The sequence below is a fragment of the Trachemys scripta genome, chromosome 7 (genome assembly GCF_013100865.1).
Source record: "Trachemys scripta elegans isolate TJP31775 chromosome 7, CAS_Tse_1.0, whole genome shotgun sequence".
NCBI classification, from domain to species: domain Eukaryota; kingdom Metazoa; phylum Chordata; order Testudines; family Emydidae; genus Trachemys; species Trachemys scripta.
In genome coordinates this window covers 4,509,158-4,527,854 of record NC_048304.1, presented here as the reverse complement: position 1 = coordinate 4,527,854, position 18,697 = coordinate 4,509,158, and the positions used below count along the sequence as shown (strand labels likewise).

The following is an 18,697-nucleotide window of genomic DNA, read 5'->3' as shown; positions in this document are numbered from 1 at the left end:
CTCATGAGCATTAAAGCACATAATAAAGGACAAACAAGAGTGGTTAAAGCAAGCAGGTAGGATTACTATGTTCTTTTGTCAGAAGTATATAATGTCTTGTAGTCAGTTTTAAAGACTTCTCAACCCCCAAATCCCCCCCAGCAGTCACCTGCTGAGTAATTTTGTAGGCTTAATCTCCAGCCCTTAACTACAAGCTTTCTGCTAATTTGAGGCAAATGGGTAGTTTTGACACTAAATAGGGCAGTAAAGAATCCCTGACCTAGAAAAAGTCCATTCCGAGGCACGGAGAGCAGAAAATATTCTTTCAGCATCCTTGTAAGACGTTTTGAATGACACAAAATAGCTTTGACTAAACCCTGCTGCAGCCTCCGATTAATGGTTTGCAAAAACTTGCCGCACATCCCCGCTGCAACTTCCCCCATAAAACTTGTCACTTCAGATTGCCATCAGCCACCACAACAATCATCATTTCATGCCTATTGCTAATTGCAAGCACAGCTGAGGCTCAGCGGGGTGCTCTTGCACAGTCCCAGGCCTTTATACCAGCCTCAATCTGTTGTATGGCACTTGTTCACACAAAAAAAACTACCCGCAAAGGCAGAAAGAGGCAGAGTCACCGGTTTCTTGTAATCCCTCTGCTACCCTGCTGACAACCCAGCCCCATAAGCATTCCTGGTTTTGTCCTCCCCTTTACAAAAGCTGAGGTGACCTTAAGCTACTAGTATGTGAGCTTTTGAATGAAGAATACAACTCCTTCAGGTGCATTAGAAAGCGGTGCTGCATCTGGCTTATGAGATTCTGTTTGCAGCACCCCTGGAGTGAACTGTGGCTTCCTGTAACATGTAAAATATGAGTGTGAACTCCAGGTTCATGGCAAGGAACAGGAGGTCAGGCTTCCATTCAGACCTCCCTAAAGAAAACGGGAGTTTGCAGATGTTCTTGTGTATGTGTAATGACACCACCTCCCCAAAAGCACAGGAACCCAGCACGGTTTTTGATAAAACGTGCCACAGTCTGTGTGTTACTTGCAGATTTATTCATATCAATTTTTGCCATTTATATATTCAGAGACAAGCCTGCTATTTCAACAGCTCCCGAGCGCCGACGCCAAACTCTCCTCTTCCAGGCATTAAACCTATTGCTCAGGCTGGCTGGGAGGTTGTCACGGTAACGGTCAAAGCCTGCCAGAGGTCATGCTTCAGCACCCCCTACTGGGTCTGTTCAGGAGAGTCAGAATCTGCCTACTTCTGCCCCGGCAAGAGTGGCAGTCAGGTGTGCTGGGAAAGAAAGGGGACTGGAGAAAGGGAGACTGACAGAGCAATTGGAATCCTTAGGCGGCTACCTGAAGATGCCAACTGCAGTGTCCAGTTACAGCCATTGGGGCCGTTCCTGAAATTCTTGCTGGGAAAAGAACTGAGTTTTTAATTCATGCCTGGCTGGGGGAAAACTGCCATTGGAATTGGCAAGGTCTGAGCAGAAACAAAGAAAGAAACTCCAGGATCTGATTCAGTGGGAGTTTTGCTTGACCAAGCAACTTATGAAAGAGAAGCGCCCTATTGGGGGATAGTTTGGACTGATTGGGCAAGGAAACGCTTGGATCCCCAGTGTCAAAGTAGCGGATGGGTTGTTTTCGGCGAAGCCAGATATTATCAATATATTCCTAGTAGTGAGACACCAACAGTTCTAGGTTGCAATTAGGCAGCCTTACGTTAGGAAGTAAATGTTGCATAACTGATGGCTTAGCCTTGGTAAACAGATCGTTTTAATGCGTTTTAGAAATAAGCATGGGTGTTAGGAGCATAATTGTTCTGTGCCGAAGTCATTTCAATACGCAAATAAAAGCATTGCTTGAACAGTGTTATCCAAGTTCTGCTGAGTTGTCTCCCACCTATGGGTTCTGTGAGCATAAACGCATAATAATAAACATAATCTGTTATGATTGTGTATGAAATGCTCCGAGAAAAGATTGCTATAATTTTCGAAGGATTTTTATTAAGTACAACAACTGAACAGGCAGAAGAAACTAATTAGTTCATATCGCAACAGGACTTTGTCTCTTGTGTCTAAGATCCCATTTCTGTTTGGGAGAGCGAGATTACTTGTAAAAAATATATATATAGTTGTGTGGAAATGTTAACATCTTTGTGTTACCATGAAATCAGAAGTCTTCTTCCTTCTAATAACACATCGTCTCTAGTGATTGTTTCAGTATCTGTTTCACTCATAGCTTACTCTGGTTTTATGCATATGCAAAGTTTAGATGCAGCAATTGAAGAATGCTATATTAAATCTAAAAAAATAAATAGATGTGATTTTTTAAAATCAGGATAAATGTATTAACAGATATCCCTTGAATTGTACCTCATCTATAACTTACAGTATTGAAATTCTTGTGAACTGGATGGCTTAGCCTTGGTGAACGGATCATTTTATAATACATTGAAGAAATACACATGACATGTAGGTCTCATGTTTTAAAGATCTGCATGGTTGACGTTTTAGTAGCAAATGCTTTCCTACCCATAGGAGGAAAGGGGGACGCATTTGGATCCAGAGTCAGAATCCAGTTTGAACCTCCCCAGTGTCCTGGGTGTTTGAATGCATTGTCTTTAGTAGATAATTTAGCTTCATTTGTTTTATGTTTCCAAAGACTCACATGAAATGCTGATGGAAAGAAGGGGATCAAATGTAGGTTGGCAAACTCAACAGCAAAACTGCCAACCCTGTTAGAAGAGCATTGGAAGTCATTGGTATTTTGTGGTGATTATATTGCATGGACTGTAATGATAATTGCTTTGGGGAGTAAATAACTGATAGGTGTTTTTGTTTTTTAAAGACTGAATAAGCCGTGAATTCACCTTCAGCGTCCTTATGGTTCTGCGCCTTGCTGGGAATCTAGCAAGTTAATTTGGTCCTTCTGGGGGCCGCCATCTTGGTTGGTCCAGCTCTTTGTTTCAGTTGATACTGTGGAAGTTCAGTCCTCGCAAGGCTGAGGTGGTTGTTTTTATTGAATAGTTAGACACACAAAGGCTTGCACACCACATTACAGACAAATATAAAGACTGTTCCCTGCCCCCAAGAGACTCACCACTCATTTCTGTGTATGGAAAGAATGAGATACAGCGGTGGAAGATCATATGATGTTCTTATTGCTGCATGCTCAGCTGCTCTCTGGGTGTTGTTTTTAATACTTTAGTAAAACTTGGGGATAGTCTCCAAACAGGGCAGAGATGGAAGTCTAACTCAAAGGAATGACCCTTTAAGGAGGCATTTAAAGGAGGGGAGTGATATTTTCTGGCGCACAGGCTCAGAGGTGGATGGTGGCAGCCAGAGGTCATGGCTCACGTGAACCAAGGGCATGAGCCATTTGAAGAAATGAAACCACCTTCTTCTTTCAGGTTTCTTTTCGGTTTTATATTTTGGGGCATAGGGTTGCGATGACTCTTGAGCAGATATTTCCTGTCTATCAGAGAAACGACAGTAGCAGAGATTCATCGGATGAGGCCCTCACCCCTCTCTGGCCACTGTATGCCTGACAAAAGGGCTGGAGTGCCATAAAGCAGATCTGGTTGTGGAGGGGGAGAATTACTCTGCTGCAAGCGCTGTGGAACGGCCATAAAGTTGCCTTCTGAGGACCTCCTTCCAATCCCTGGCCTAGGACACATGCAGGGAATGGGGCAGGAGGCGTGTGCTGGTGTCTGGCAGCACAGCAGTCCATAATGCAGCCAGGGAGATCCCAGAGTTGTTTGAAGCAGCCCTTGGCGTAGCCCAGAATTACAAGGGCACGAAGGTGGCTTCGTGCTCCGTAGTTTCCATTCCCTCAGGCTGCGCGACCTGTGCTGCACTTCTTAGAGAATCAGAAGCTCACCCATCGATTTTAAGGCCTGGGGCATCATTGTGATTATCCAGTCTGATCTGCATAGCTCAGGCCAGAGGATTTCCCCTAGGGATTCCCCATCAGGCCCATAAATTCTGACTAAGCTACAGCATAGTGTCTGGAAAAAGACATCCAATCTGATGTAGACTCCAATTGACAAAGACTCCACCACACCTCTAGTTAAGTTGCTCCAATGGTTAATTACCCTCCCTATAAAAAATGTGTGTCTTATTTCCAGTCAGAATTGGTCTAGCTTCAGCTCCCAGTTGTTGGATCTTGGTAGCTCTTTGTCTGGTAGCTTAAAGCGCCCTCCACTATCAGTAATCTCCTCTCCAGGTGCCGTACAGTATAGACACCAAGTGAAAAAATTACTCCCCCGTCTTTTCACTGGCCGATCTTCTGTTCCTTTATCCCCGCCCTTTGTGAACAAGAAGTTTGTAAAGCTAAGCGCAAAGGGTCTCTGTGTTCGGGAGCAGTTCTTTGTCAGGAGATGTCAGCCTTGGATTTCGGCTCTGACCCATGGAAGTGTACAGCTCATGCCCATCAGTGGAGGGGATGGGAGCCTTGTGCGTGTAGAGCAGAGAGTGCTGCCCCCCGGACTTGTCTGCCGTACCGTAGACGCCCACGGACGCCCCTCTGTCTGGCTATACAATGGAATTTGGGGAGGAAATGGAGCTGTGAACAGCTGCACCCTGCCTGTGAGGTCATTCCCAGCTGATCGCTGGGATAGTCGCTTACCCTACCAGCAGATAATGCTGCTTGAAGTAGGCTCACCTGGGAGAACCACTACTAAAACTTCTCCCCTGGGGAGGGCAGGAGCCATTAAGTCCTTCGCCCTGCCTGGGCCACTGCCCTTTCTCCAGGGTAGAGATGCCCACAGTCACCCCCGTGATTCACCCACTCTACATAGTGAAAGGGAGGCTCTGGGAAACGTGGGCCATGCTCCAGCCCTGGGGCCCCAGGCAGTGAAGCCGCTGTCCACTCCATCCTCAGCTTTGCACTTCGGTTTTCCCCCAGCCTTCCCCCTACCCTGGCTTACCTGCTTTCCCAGCCCCTCCGCTGGCTCGTTTCCCCCTCCCCTTTCAGCTGGAAACCCCACTGAGACCACAGTCCCTTTCACATGGGGAGCCCAACCAGCAGACTACAGCTCCCTCTGTGTTTCAGTCCCCACCGAAAGGCAGGGACCTGCCTCTTATTTCCTGCTTCCCCTTCCCAGCAGGCCTTGCTCTCAGGCTAGGTCTACACTGCTCGCCTGAAATGGCGGGTAGAAATCGATCTCTCGGGGATCGAATTATCGCGTCTCGTCGGGACGCGACAATCGATCCCCGAATCGACGCTCTTACTCGACCAGCGGAGGTGGGAATAAGCGCCGTCGATGGGGAGCTGCGGAGGTCGATTTTGCCGCCGTCCTCACAGCGGGGTAAGTCGGCTCCGATACGTCGAATTCAGCTACGCTATTCGCATAGCTGAATTTGCGTATCTTAAATCGACCCCCCCCCCCCCCCGTAGTGAAGACTTGCCCTCAGTCTATAGTCAGTCACACGTTCTGCGGGGAAGCCTGGCACCTTGACCTGGAAACTTGGGTCCAATTCTTTTAATCAAGAAAATCCCTTTCTAAAGCAAAGGAGGTTGGACACCTGCTGACAGAGGGCCTTTGAAATCAGTCGAAAGACTCCCCAGAAGGGCTAGTCCCAGTGTTTTACAGTCCGTAGCTCTAACCAGCCACGCTGGGGCTCATCCATTTGTTCTCCCAGCGATAGTAAAGGAACAAATTAAAATGAACCCAGGGCCATAGGCAAGGCAGGTCCTTCGCACCACCTTTAGCCTGGTCTGCTGGGTCCCAACGGACTCCATGGGGTGAATCTGACGATGTGCCAATCGTGTGCTGCTTCTGGTGTATTTTGTGAGGGCCTGCACAGGGAAACATACAAGGAATGTGGGAAGGGATACCAGCTATAGACAGCCCCTGGCAAGTAACCTTACTACTAATCTCTCACAGCTTCTAGGCACTAAATAAACCTGTGCAGGAAAACTCCAGTTCCTTCCATAGAAAACGTTCAATACAAACATTTAACACGCAGCAGGTTGGCTTGCTACATGCTTTTTCAAACAGAAGAGGCTAAATGTCTCACTGAAAAGCAGCTAAATCTGTAGTCCAAGGAGATCCTGGAGTTGAGGCGTGCTAGACAGTAGAGGGAGTGTGTACGGGTAGAGAGTGAAAGTGGGGAGAGGTTCCTCTCTTAGCTACTTCAGTGAGATCATAGGACCCCTCAAACTAGCTAAAGAGGGTAAATTTGGGGCTACCAGAAGCCTTTCATTTACTCAGCCAAATGAATGTTCTATTCAGGGTTCCCAACACGCAGAGGTTAATGTTTCCCAGCTCACTAGACAGTAATTAAGTGCAGTAGAATGAACATAGAACACCAAGATTTGAACTACCTGGTTCTCTCTGGGTTTAATTGGCTGGATGAGGCTGTCACTTTGTGAGCGTGCTGCTGAGCCGTGTCTCTGAGCCTAGCCAGGAAAGAAGAGGTTTTAATTATAAAAAGTTAAAAACAAAAAACAGGCCCTTTGCATTCTTTCAAGTACATCTTCACTAAATTCTGCGCAGCCCTCATTGTGGATTGCTGCTAATTGGCATGTTAATTACGGGTCAGCCTGACAGCAGTCTTAAAACACACCTCTGCTGTGATGCCTACAAAACACTTAACCCTGTTTAGGCTGAAAGGTTACAGGGAACAAAACAGATCGAATGGGTTAAACCAGGGGATGCAAGTTAAGTTGGGATGCAGAAACCAAATTATAAATGTGGAAAAGATGCCCTGCGCCCAGAGGCCCCAGGGAGAATGGAAACATCCTACAGAGGCAGAGCTGGAGCAAGGTACAATTGACTTTGGACAGAAAACCTCCCCACAAGTCGGGGAAAGGAGTGGACGCCATGCCAGGGTATAATGAATAGGGAGTGGTCTGACTACAGGACCTCTTGAGCACTTTTTCAGCTACCTCAGAGATCCTATTGCCGATTTGGCAGCTGGGGACGTTCTGTGGCTCCCTGGGTTAGGAAATCAATGACTGGTCTGTACTGATCCTGCGAGGCAGGAGAGGACACCCAGATGCCATGGTGAGGGGTGCCCAGGAAAGAACCTCAATAAGTAGGTGAGAAGGAGCTAGATGAGGGAACTCGCCCCCTCAACACAGGGGAATATAGTGCAAGAGACCCATTTAAAGGCGTATTCGGGGGCAGCTATGGTCAGGGAAGCCTTTGAACGCACAGTATCTCCAGCAGGCATCTTCACCAGGCACCAATAGCTGGCAGGGCAGGGGGGAAGCATGTGCATATATCCCTGAGAGAAACTAGTTGAGGGGGTTTCACTTCCCGCTGTCCCCTGTTTCTTCCATGAGGAGACATCCCCCTGCAGAGGGAAAATTCATAGGACAGGCCATAGGTTTCCATTGCCCTAGGCATAAGGGGGAAGGGAGTCCCATGACTGGTAGCAAAGTCTGGGGTGGACAGCCAGAATGAGGTACCTGGTTAGACTCCACACTTCTTGCCTCTAACACGCCCTGTGGTTATGACGTGTCTCAGTTGCCTCCTGTCTGGCTGAGGTACAGATCTGCAAAACCCAACCCCAGACAGATCATTCACACTAAAGAAGGAATTTTGTTAGTGCTGAAATGTGCAAGTTATACTAACATGGGCGTGGCCCTGCTCTTTTTTACACTAGAGTAACTGCAATGAAATCAACAGAGGATCACTAGCGTCAAGCTGGTGGGACAAAGGGGGGAATCAGCGCCCTGGTCCCTGATCAATTTTCATTTTTTTCCCTTTGCAATTAACCTTTTGGGGGCAGGTATGTTTTTGTGAGTGTCTGATGAACTGATGATCTCCAAAGAGGGCTAAAAAAGACAGTTTCACTAATGGGGCCATAATCTAAGAACTAAACTACCTCGTTCTGCTTTACAAGAGAAATAAAAATGTCAGCCCAAGTTTGAAGTAACATTGACAAAAGATGTGACTGTCTAACAGACACACTGTCTTAGAGAGGGTCGGAGTGGGGAGGGGAAGAGTATGAAAAGCATTTTTAACTAGCACTTGTTTAAATTTCCACTGGTCTCTGGTGCATGGATTGGCACATGTGAAAAGTAATAGTGTAGGAGTGATGAGTGCACATACTGAGTGTGAGAAAGAGAAGTTGGGTGTGCATATATCTCTGCACAAGTAATTTTTTAATTCCGTTTCAGTTGTTCTTTGGATAATACCAAGTGGATGAAAACTGGTGACATTTTAAGATTTGATTTTTCCCCCTTTTTATCCAGCCGTTTGGAAGCGTTGCTCATATGTCTCTGAGATGGATGAATATAGGAGCAGTGCTCTAACCCCATAGCCCACCAGAGCCTTCCTGCTCTGCAGGGGCGGCAGTCTGCCGTGACACAGCTGTGAGCATTTTTCACAGACGAGAAGCAAAAGTTCAGCCCCTTGAGGGGAGCTATAGTTTCAACATCTTGAAATTAGCTCTTTTTGCTATCTGCTTTTACAACTGTTGGGGTTGAGACTGGAGCAGATAGTGCAGCCAATGCTGTATGCTCTTATGACAGTGTATCCTAGCCCTGCAGTTACTGTGTACTAGTATGATCAGGTTGTATTAGAATCCCCTAGTCCATGCAGTCTGCTCCTCTTAGGGAATCCGAGGCCTCCTACGGCTGATGGGGTTTGAAATTTCAAAGCAGGTAAGTGGCAAAGAAATCTCTGGGTTTGATGTGGTTAGTGGCAGGGTCATGGTGGAGCAGCTGTAAGAAAAGCATTGGGATAAAACACATCCTTGCTGGCAAATCCAATCATTGGCAAAGGTGATACTGCCCACCCTACTGTGGAAAAGCCAGCCGTGCTGTTGCTCTCTGATCGTTACCATCCATAGATGTTCCTTGTTGAGAAGGCTGTAGATGGATGCGTTGTGCTAAAAGTCTGTTGTCCTGGGATGCATGTTTTATTTAATAATCCCTTTTTTGGGATGGGAGGGGGAGAATCTGATTATGAAAAAGAAATGCTCATTCATTGAAATTCTGCTTTTAAAAAAATTCCCTAGTAATCCTGTCATAGTCATTTCACAGGTTGGCAAATAGAAAAGGTCAGTCCTGATTGTATCTGCCTGTTCGCAGATCGTGTTTATTCATGATCCTCATGGGATGTGTTTGCTGGAGAACTTTTGTCTCTCTTGCAGCAATGGTACACCAGCTCAATGAATGTCATTTGCACCTGGTTGACAGACCGCATGGACCTGCAGCTTCACATTTACCAACTGAAAACTCTTATTAGGATGGTAAAGGTAATAATTTTTATGTGACTTTGCATTGGAAGCACTGTGTGTGGTAGGTTTTCTTAGAGGAAATGTATTCTGTAGCCAAACAAGTAAATCATTAATTAGAACAGTTTATATTAGATGCATATGGGGATACTGCAAGTACAAAAATTGATCAAAGGGAATTTGAGGCAGATATAGATTAGAAAAATACTTCCCACAATTATTAAGTAGTTATTTACACTGCAAGGGGGAAAATATATTATTGACATTTAACCCTAATTGTACAATAAACATTCCAAAAATTGACTTTTTTATGTGCAAACATGTTGATCACACCAATTAATCCATTTTAACTTGGGGTTTAATTTAAAAAAATCCCAAGACTTGGTTGAAGGGAAATATTTACTCCCAAAAATATTTAAATATGTCTTGTGCTCATTGTCAGAATGCAAATCATGATTGTTCTCGTAGTTAATTGAAGTAGTTTCTTTTACAATGGGTGTATACAATCAACTCTAAGGGATCACAAAGGTGAGATAACATACCCTGAAAGTAGCATTTTTTTTCTGTGCATGTGTGTGTCTTGGACTAATGATAATTATTTCAGTGTGAAATCACAGTGGTTTACGTGAAATAAGATCACAGAAGGGGGTAAATACGTTTTTTGATCATTTTAGGTTCTATTTGATGCTTTTTGGCCTAGTGTTTTAAAATGTTTGTATTTTCCTGTACTCCAAGAACAAATCAAAGCATAACAAAATTACAACTGAAATGTACTAAATGTACTTTTCATAAATTGGAACAATAGGCACCAGCAAATAATCTCTATTTGTTAATTAGCTGAGGAATTATTTTTCTGGGTTTATGTTCTTTTAAAGCTAATATTGCTTTCGGTAGCTGCTAGACCCAATTTGAGAATGTAACTACTTAATCCAGTTACTGTTTTATAGTGTGTTATTAAATTAATGGTATTACTGCTGGAGTCTTATCTCACAGAAATCAATCAAGAAAGTTCTAAATTCAGATACAAAGAGGTTAATTTTAACGCTTAACTACCCAGGAAACTTTTATAACATACCAATAGCTGCAGACTGTGGAAGGAGGGGAAGATATAAACAGATACACTTATGCACAGTGTGTTTGTTTTTGACATATATAGTCAGTGTCTCTAATGTGCAGGACTGGACTTGTCAACAAGATTTGAATTTTGTAGATAGGAGTATTTAAAATATTTTCAGTTCACTGGAGTAGAGCGTTTTGGTGCCGTGTAACCATGTCTCTATGTGATATGGAGTTTTTATTTTATGAGGGGAAATAACTACGGTATGTGTTGCAGCAATACATTGCCAAGGGGAACTGGATACATCCCAATATACTTTGCAGCTTGTGCATCATTAACACAGTGGGCGCCCGATCCTGAAGTCCTTACTCAGGCAAAACTCCTGTTGAAGTGGCCAAAAGTGGCCAGAGTGTCATTTACACAAAGGCCATTTTCTATTTCTCTGGCGATATAAAGCGGGCACAAGTTACAGTTACACCCATCACTGCATTGCCACCGCCATGTAAAATGCCCTTCGTGTCCGTGATGTCCGTGGAGTACGTCCGTGGACGTTCATGGCCTGGTGATGCAGGACCAGGCCCACTCTTTGATGTCTATTGAAATGAAGCATGAGTAATCTGTGTTGGGGAATTAAACTTGACTTTGTGCTGTTTGTCTCTCCCTCCCAACACGTCACTTCCATCCTAGAAAACCTATAGAGATTTCCGATTGCAAGGAGTGCTGGACTCCACCCTAAACAGCAAAACCTATGACACCGTGCGAAACCGGCTGACTGTAGAAGAAGCCACAGCGTCAGTTAGTGAAGGCGGAGGTCTTCAGGGAATCACAATGAAGGACAGTGATGAAGAAGATGAAGAGGATGATTAGATAATTCTGGTCTAGAGGCCCACGTGGTGGTGGCTTCTTCGCCAGTGCATGTACCTAGTCTATTGTTCAGTTAGCCACATTAGGAATTTTTCTGTCAGCTCTAAATACCCATGAGAAGTTTACCAATACAATTGCCATTTAGCTGTGTGGTAATAAGATTAGCACCTCTGTTTGATTCATTGGTTTCCTAATTTCATATCTCTATGTTCATAAGCAATATGGAGCACCATTGTTTAATACTGTTAATGGAAAACTACATAGAATACATGCTAGGTGTGTCCCCTGTTATAATTAAAGTTTAAACAATGCTTCATTAATGTACTGTATATACATTGATGGTAAATTGTTGTGAAGATGAGTGAATCAAGTACTTTCATTTCTTTGTTTCTCTTCTGTGGATGCCAACTGCTTAAAATTAATAATAACAGCTTTGTTTTTAAAAGAAAAGTGAGGCTGTTACAAATGAGTTTTTTGTTCTCTGTTCTTTTTTTTTTAAATCCAGCTGTTTGAATCATTCTGCATCCCAGTTAATAAACCATGCGCTTCTCCTTAAAGATACAGTTAACTCCATAGAGGGTATGTACCAATGGATTAGTAATTCTGATTGCCACAACAGTAAATCCTAGAATAATGGCTACATTCATGCCATGGTACAGTCCAAAGCAGTTGTTTTATGTCAACATTTGCCCCTCTAAATGTTACACCTTGTTTGTTTCAAGTATCTGTGTATGTAAAAAGGCGACTTTACTTACAATCTTAGATTATAAAGAAGTGTTTATAATAATATAGGAACATTTATTCCAGTAGACTGTTACCATAACTTAAATTCCTTTGTTTCACAATGTTTTTTTAATATATGTCATGTACATTGCATTTTGACCAGTAACTGCATGTCCCCGATTTCCCCCTCCAGAAGCTGTGTAAAATAGTGGATCCATTTTGCTTTGGCCTTTTACAAGCCGACAGTTGTAAAAGTGTGGGAACTGTGGCTTTTCAATAAATGACTATTCAGATGTCCTGAGAATAAACTATGGAGTCTTTTTATGTCTGCCTTAGAAAAAAATGACAAGCTAAGATGTAAGAGTCCCCCCCCCGCATCCCTCATCCCCCATCCCCGTCCAGAATAAACAAGGGCTGGGGGGGGGGGTTCCATGTGGGTATTTCTCCAGTTTATTGATTTAAGTAGATTGTTTTCTACTTCACTCACAAAGATCAAGGTGAGGAAGGCATTAATAAGGACACGTTCCAGACCAGGACCATACTCTATCTTCCCCACGTACCAAGGGTGGAAATTCACAAAGGTATTTAGATGCCCAACTCCGATTGATTTCAGTGGGAGTTGGGGACCTAAACACTTTTATGATTCTCACCCTAGGAGTTCCCAGCATCGCGCTGGCAGTTAGTCCTGCCTTTACCTGCACACACCGCCGTGTGATCCATCGTTCGGGGGCTGGCAGATGGTTTGTTCTTGGAAGTGGTTGCAAGTTGTTCCTATTGTGACACAGTAATTGGCCTTTCCTGACACTTACCAAGGGCCTCCTTTGTATTGTAACCTTCCCTCACAGTGCTAAAAACATCTGGTAGGAATTAAAAGTGCATGTTGCGTGATCAACCTCTTAATTGAAATTAAAACATGATGCCCTGATGAAAAGCTCGTTAGACTCAAAGTTTTACCGGCAAATGTAGTAGTGTTTCCCCGTCGATCCCTCACACAGTCTAATCAGACTAAAAATGCTGTGATGGAGAAGGCTGAATGAAGCCTAACACTTATGGCAATGTTATTCTAGCTGTGTCGGTCCCAGGCGATCAGAGAGACAAGGGGAGTGAGGGGCATCTTTTATTGGACTGTCGGTTGGCAGAAGAGACATGCTTTCGAGCTTCACAGAGCTCTTGACCTGAAGATGAAAGCTCGTCTCTCTCTCACCAACAGAGGCTGGTTCAATAAGAGATATTACCTCACCCAGCTTGTCTCACTTCCATTATTTTTGAAAGCAGTTCTTCTCTACACACCTGGCTGCGACATCCTCTCAGTGCTCCTTGGCTGGCATCACCCCTGAAATCCCATGGTCCCAGCCATTAAAAACAGGCATTCAGCCTCTATGAATACTTAAAGCAAAGGTGGGTGTAAAAATCCATATGCAGGCTATACCTGAACTGAATGGGCCTTGCCATCCACTGTTGGGGCACAGGGTTTTGACAAGCTCAGAGCTACAGGTAGAAATCACTGGGCTATTGGGATACATGCGCAGCACACTGGCCATTGGGCTATTGGGATGCATGCTCTCTCAGGGCTGGGGCTTGGCCACGGAGCAGCCACTCGGTGGCAGTTTAGGGGACTTTGACCACTGGGAACTCAGCCTCCTACACACTGGCAAAACTCTTGGCCTTGTGTAACGGGAGCCACCCGATGGGTCAGCAGCAGGGACTGACTCTGGCAGCTCTGGCTCTAAAAGCCCCGACTGCCTGGCCTTAGCTCGAAGGCTCGTGTCGACGCACAATACTGTGGGTGGGGGCCAGGCACTGGAGGTGGACAGGGAGCCACAGTACATTACAGTGGGTTACAGATGCCGAAGGAACCTCAGGCAAACAGGGTAAAAATCTCTAATTGTTTCTTTCCTTTTTTTAATGATGTGGAACCAGGTTTTTTTAAACCCCGGAGAAATCCAAGTGGCTTCTTGCGCCTGAAGGGTTGAATTCCCATATACCAGAGGTGCTGCTGTGGGGCTTGTTCAAACAAGGGCGGGGATTTTTCCTCCACTGGCCAGGGCACGGCCCCTTAAGCTTGTTGAGAACAGCTAAGAAAGCCAGACTTGGGCTTGGTCGGCCTCTAAAGAACATTTCAACCCAAAGCGTAACCCAGCCCTGCCACCCGTCCCAGCTAACCCCCTTCCTACCAGGTCAGTAGAGAAACCAACCTGGTTTCTGCTCCACCAGTGATTTACGCGGCGGGGGAGGAGGGAGAGTGGCACATAAAAAAGAACTGAGCAACGTGCCAGCTGCTGTTCCTGCTCAGAGCTGGCTACCTGCTGTGGTCATGCCTATCCCACCCCCAACCAGGCCACTGTGGCAGCTGCGTTGGGCAAAGGTGGCTGTGTGTATCTGATTCGCCTCGTTCCCTTTAATTATCCACAGCCTGGACGGTGGGGTAAGGGCATGAACTGGGTGACTTGTTGATGATAACGTCCCAGAGCTCATTACAAACAACCAGGAGCAGAGACACTGGGAATGCGGATTTGGGGCGGCTCCCTCAGACACACCATTTCAAAAATGGCCTGTTTCTACTTATTTGCCCGTAACTCCAGGTTTAAAGCCCTCCTGGGCATAAACTACACAGGGACTCGGACTCAAACACACACAGCCTCAGGTGGGATCCTGTTACAGTCAATCTTAGCGGCTGTGCACACTTGAAAGGGTTTGATATACCAGCAAACACACACACACACTGGAGAAGCTGCTTATACCAGGCATTCTTTGGGCAGTATAACTTATCCCAGTTCCCCAACCAGAGCAAACTATTCCAGCAAAGGGACTCTCTTTTTTTTGCCAGGATACCCATGTCTAGCACTTCTACCAGCATAGCTAACTGTGTTGGGGGGGGCAGGGGACGGGAGAGCATCACACGCCACCCCAACCAACATCGCTATGCCAAAAAAACTTTTAAGTGCAGACCAGGCCAAGGCCTCTCCCGTCTTTATGGAAAGGCATCCAGCTAAAATAGCCTTGTTTGGCAGAGTTAATGCACGTGGCATGGATACTGGAAATGGAATCCACCATTTGTCTGACAAGTCTCAGCAGCTAGTCAGCCAATTTGTTTTACATTTCAGCAACTAGTCGTTTCGTTTCCTTCCTCGCTGTTATAATGCAGCTGCCCTGGCCCAGAGGCGTCTTAAACAGTACTGTTTTGGTCCTCAGTGAGGCAGAAAGGCAGAGATTTCCTAGTAAAAGAAAAATGTGTGTCCCGAAGCATTACAAAAACGCATGGATGAAGCAAAGGTTGTTGTCATGTCGCTTTTTTTTAAAATGCAAAAATGACATCGCTGGGCTAGTGTGAGCCACTTTGGGTTGTTTTTTGTTTGGTTGGGTTTTTTAATAAACCAACATAGGGTTAAAGAATCAGCTCCCAAAGCGAAAAATGTTCATGTAATGACCAAGCAAAAAGTGACCCAAGGTAAAACACAGCCTTGGCAGCGATAGTTATTTCACATTCGCTGCAGCGGCTTTTCTGCCTCCTGAGATTGACACAGCTCAAGGCTGCAAAGCTCTGAGCCTTTCTGAGCGCGCCATGACTCAGCAACTGTTGGTCAAGTGGCTGGACAGAGGCCGAATGCTGGACTGAGCCAGGGTCAAGCTGCCCACCTCAAACCCTTCCCAAAAAATAAACCTTCTTTGCGTTTCAGAATGGGAGCCCTGGATGCTGCAGAAACTAGCTGATGTCTAAGACTGCATCTAAAATGAGTATAATTGTGCTTAGTTTATCAAGGTGAGCTCTAGATAGGTTTAAATAATAAATAAAAGATTGATAGCTCCTCACCCCAGTGTATTTCAGTGTACAGCCTTCATTCAAGCTTGGTTGGTTTCTTTAGTTAAACATGCAGTGATTTCCACCCCCCTCCTCATCCCCCACCACCTTCATAGGAGAGGTGGATTTCATCTAAAATTGTACATCTGCGTTTGTTGAACTATGCAAAGAGAGGGAGGGGGAAGTGCAGAGATTATATGCAATCTGCCAGTAGAGTTCTGTGCCATCCTAAAAATGCCTTGCAGGTCAAAACAAAGAAAAACACTGTGCAACAAATTAGTCGCAGGCAGTAGCTAATATGGAGATCAAAAGATTAAAATTAATACATGCAACAACGAACTAGCCGGAATAATGGGAACACTTACGAAGATTAAGTCAATGACAGGGGCCAGAAGTATAAAAATCAGATTTTGATTATATTGTAAAATTTGAGAGTGAGATGGCAAAAAGCAACTGTAAACACGGCATATTTCACTCTGCCCATCGTAGACATATTGGCTCATTTCCTATGCGAGGAATACAGTTGTTGAAATAAACAAACATATTATGACTCAACTGTTCAATCTGAAAACAAACCAGGTGGTCAGAGCCTGACAAGATGGAGTTTTTGGAAGCGCAGACTTGCTGAGGAGCGCGCAGATGACAGCTGTGGTGAACAAGGCCCTATCGCTCAAAGCAGCTGATAAAAGTTGTCCAGGCCTGGCGCTCGGCTATATGAAAGAGTCATGGTGTTGGGCAGGGTTAATGGTTCAGATGATGAGGCTGTAACTACATCTCTAGACCGAAAAGTGTTACCCATTGTATGAGCTCTACTCAAGAAACTGGCCTGTGGCTTTCTGGGTGAATACAGGTCAGTGATTTGGTTGAAGCAATTGGCACATTATAAGTGCTAAGGACAAGCGAGAACCCTGTAAAAGTAATAATGATCACGTGTAAAATAACTGCGTTTGCCAGCACTGACGCTGCACAAAAAGGAAGAAATGGAGGAACCGTAGAAATCCAGGCAAGAATGCACCACTGGTTGACATCAAGGCATTGGCAAAATGGCAATAATAATTATCACTGCTCTCCTACAGGCTAATATTTTCTACTGGGTTTTTTACTACCACTGTGACATCACCTGACCCCTCCGCTGAGCTGTCCGCAGTGTTGCCCAGCTCGGTTTCCTGAATGGTAATTGCTCATTTAGAACCCAGGAATGCACCACAATAGTTCAAATTAGGCCTGAGCTTGTAAGGCATCACCTTGTATTTGTCTCCCTGCAGTTCATGTGCCGGCTCGCTCACCATTCACCCGCCTTTGTCAGGGCCTCTGAAGTTCTTCAGTCTCCGACAGGCTTGACTAACCTGTTTGATGTGAGTGCGTAAACAAACACTGTTATTTGCCAGTCTCCCTAGCACATCCCCTTTTCCTCAATTTTAAACCTGCTCCATAACAAATCGTCATCCGGCTCCATCCGCCGTGCAATGGAGGTCCCGTCTTCACTGCCTGCGCTATGTCTGGCCAGCTATGAACCGCGCTCATTGGGGAAGAGAAAAGCAATGTCGGCACCCCCTACACAATAGGCATTTTTGCATTACCACATCTTGTCATCTCCTTGGTCAGAGGTGGGCAAACTACGGCCTGAGGGCCACATCCAGCCCGCGGGACCCTCCTGCCCAGCCCCTGCGCTCCTGGCCCGGGAGGCTCACCCCCACCCTTCCCCTGCTGTCCCCCCCTGGCCTCAGCTCGCTCCCCCGCCGGCGCAGGGCTCTGGGCGGTGGGGCTGCGAGCTCCTGGGGCAGCGTGGCTGCACAGCCCGGCCTGACGCAGTCTCTGTGCTGCGTGGTGGTGCGGCTGGCTCCAGCCGGGCGGCGCGGCGGCCTGTCCTGGTGCTCTGGGCAGTGCAGCTGTAGCGCCGCCAGCCACCGGTGCTCCAGGCAGCACGGGAAGGGGGCAGGGAGCAGCGGGGGGGTTGGATAGAGGGCAAGGGAGTTCAGGCTGGTGGTCAGGGGGCGGGGTTGTGGATAGGGGTCGGGAGGGAACAGGGGGGGTTGAATGGAGACAGGGGTCCTGAGGGGCAGTCAGGAAAGGGCGGGGGGTTGGATGGGGCGGCAGGGGGCAGTCAGGGGCAGGGGTTCCAGGGGCGGTCAGGGGACCGAGTGTGTGTGTGGAATGGGGTTGAATGGGGGGGCAGGAGTACCGGGCAGGGGGGTGGATAGAGGATGGGGGCCGGGCCACAACCCCGTCCTGTAACCAGCCCGCCATACAATTTCTGAAACCTGATGCAGCTCTGAGGCCAAAAAGTTTGCCCGCTTCCATCCTAGATGCTGGTAAGACTCAGCTGGCAGCCTCACCAAACTGTGCTCTGTTCTTGGAACTACTGTTCTGATTATTATTATTTATATATTCATAGCGGCTATACCGGAGTAGCACAGAGCACCCCCGGTCCGATATCAGGCCTGACTTGTGCTAGGTGCTGTACAAATACATGAGACATTTCGTCTCCTCCCTCTTCCCCAGAACTTAAAATCTCAATAACGTATTCATTAGCCCCTTAGCCAATGGGGAGCTGGGCGTGATTAAGTGATTTGCACAAGGTCAGACAGAAGCTGTGGCAGAACCCAGCCATCCTAAGACCTAGGCCATGGCTTTAAAGAAGGACAGTTTCCTTCACATTCATAGATACCAAGGTTAGATGGGACCATTGTGCTCATCTGGGCTGACCTCCTAACCCAGGCCAGAGCACTTTATAATGGACATTGCACTAGTGCCCAGAAGCCCCATGATGCTAGATGCTGTACAAACACATACTGGCCGCCCCTGTCCCAAAACACATTCACTCAACATGTGACCGACACCAAATAGGCGAGCCCACGGAAACGATACTCTAGGCTGTGGTCTCACTGCTCAGGTCATGCACAAATTTGTTATTCACTGAGGAAGTTGCTGCCTGAGGCTCACCACGTGCCACTCCCCTGTAGCCTCAGCAATTGGGGCTGTGATCCACTAAGGCCCCGAGCCTCAAAGGTAGTTCAGCACCTAACTCCAAACTACCGTGGAGGAGCTGGGCCTAAGGCCTGGCCTACAGAAGT

General features: G+C 46.2%; 1 protein-coding gene across 27 annotated transcripts in view; it reads left to right on the top strand.

Moving 5' to 3' along the window:
- CADPS (calcium dependent secretion activator) overlaps positions 1–12,132 on the top strand; it is a 364,439-nt gene extending 352,307 nt beyond the window's left edge. For all 27 annotated transcript variants that reach the window (XM_034776664.1, XM_034776659.1, XM_034776658.1 and 24 more), the window contains 2 exons: positions 9,097–9,201; positions 10,925–12,132. In XM_034776664.1, coding sequence (XP_034632555.1) covers positions 9,097–9,201; positions 10,925–11,104 — 285 coding nt within the window. In that variant the 3' untranslated portion in view covers positions 11,105–12,132. The remainder of the gene's footprint in view (positions 1–9,096; positions 9,202–10,924) is intronic.
- Positions 12,133–18,697: the final 6,565 nt, after the last annotated feature.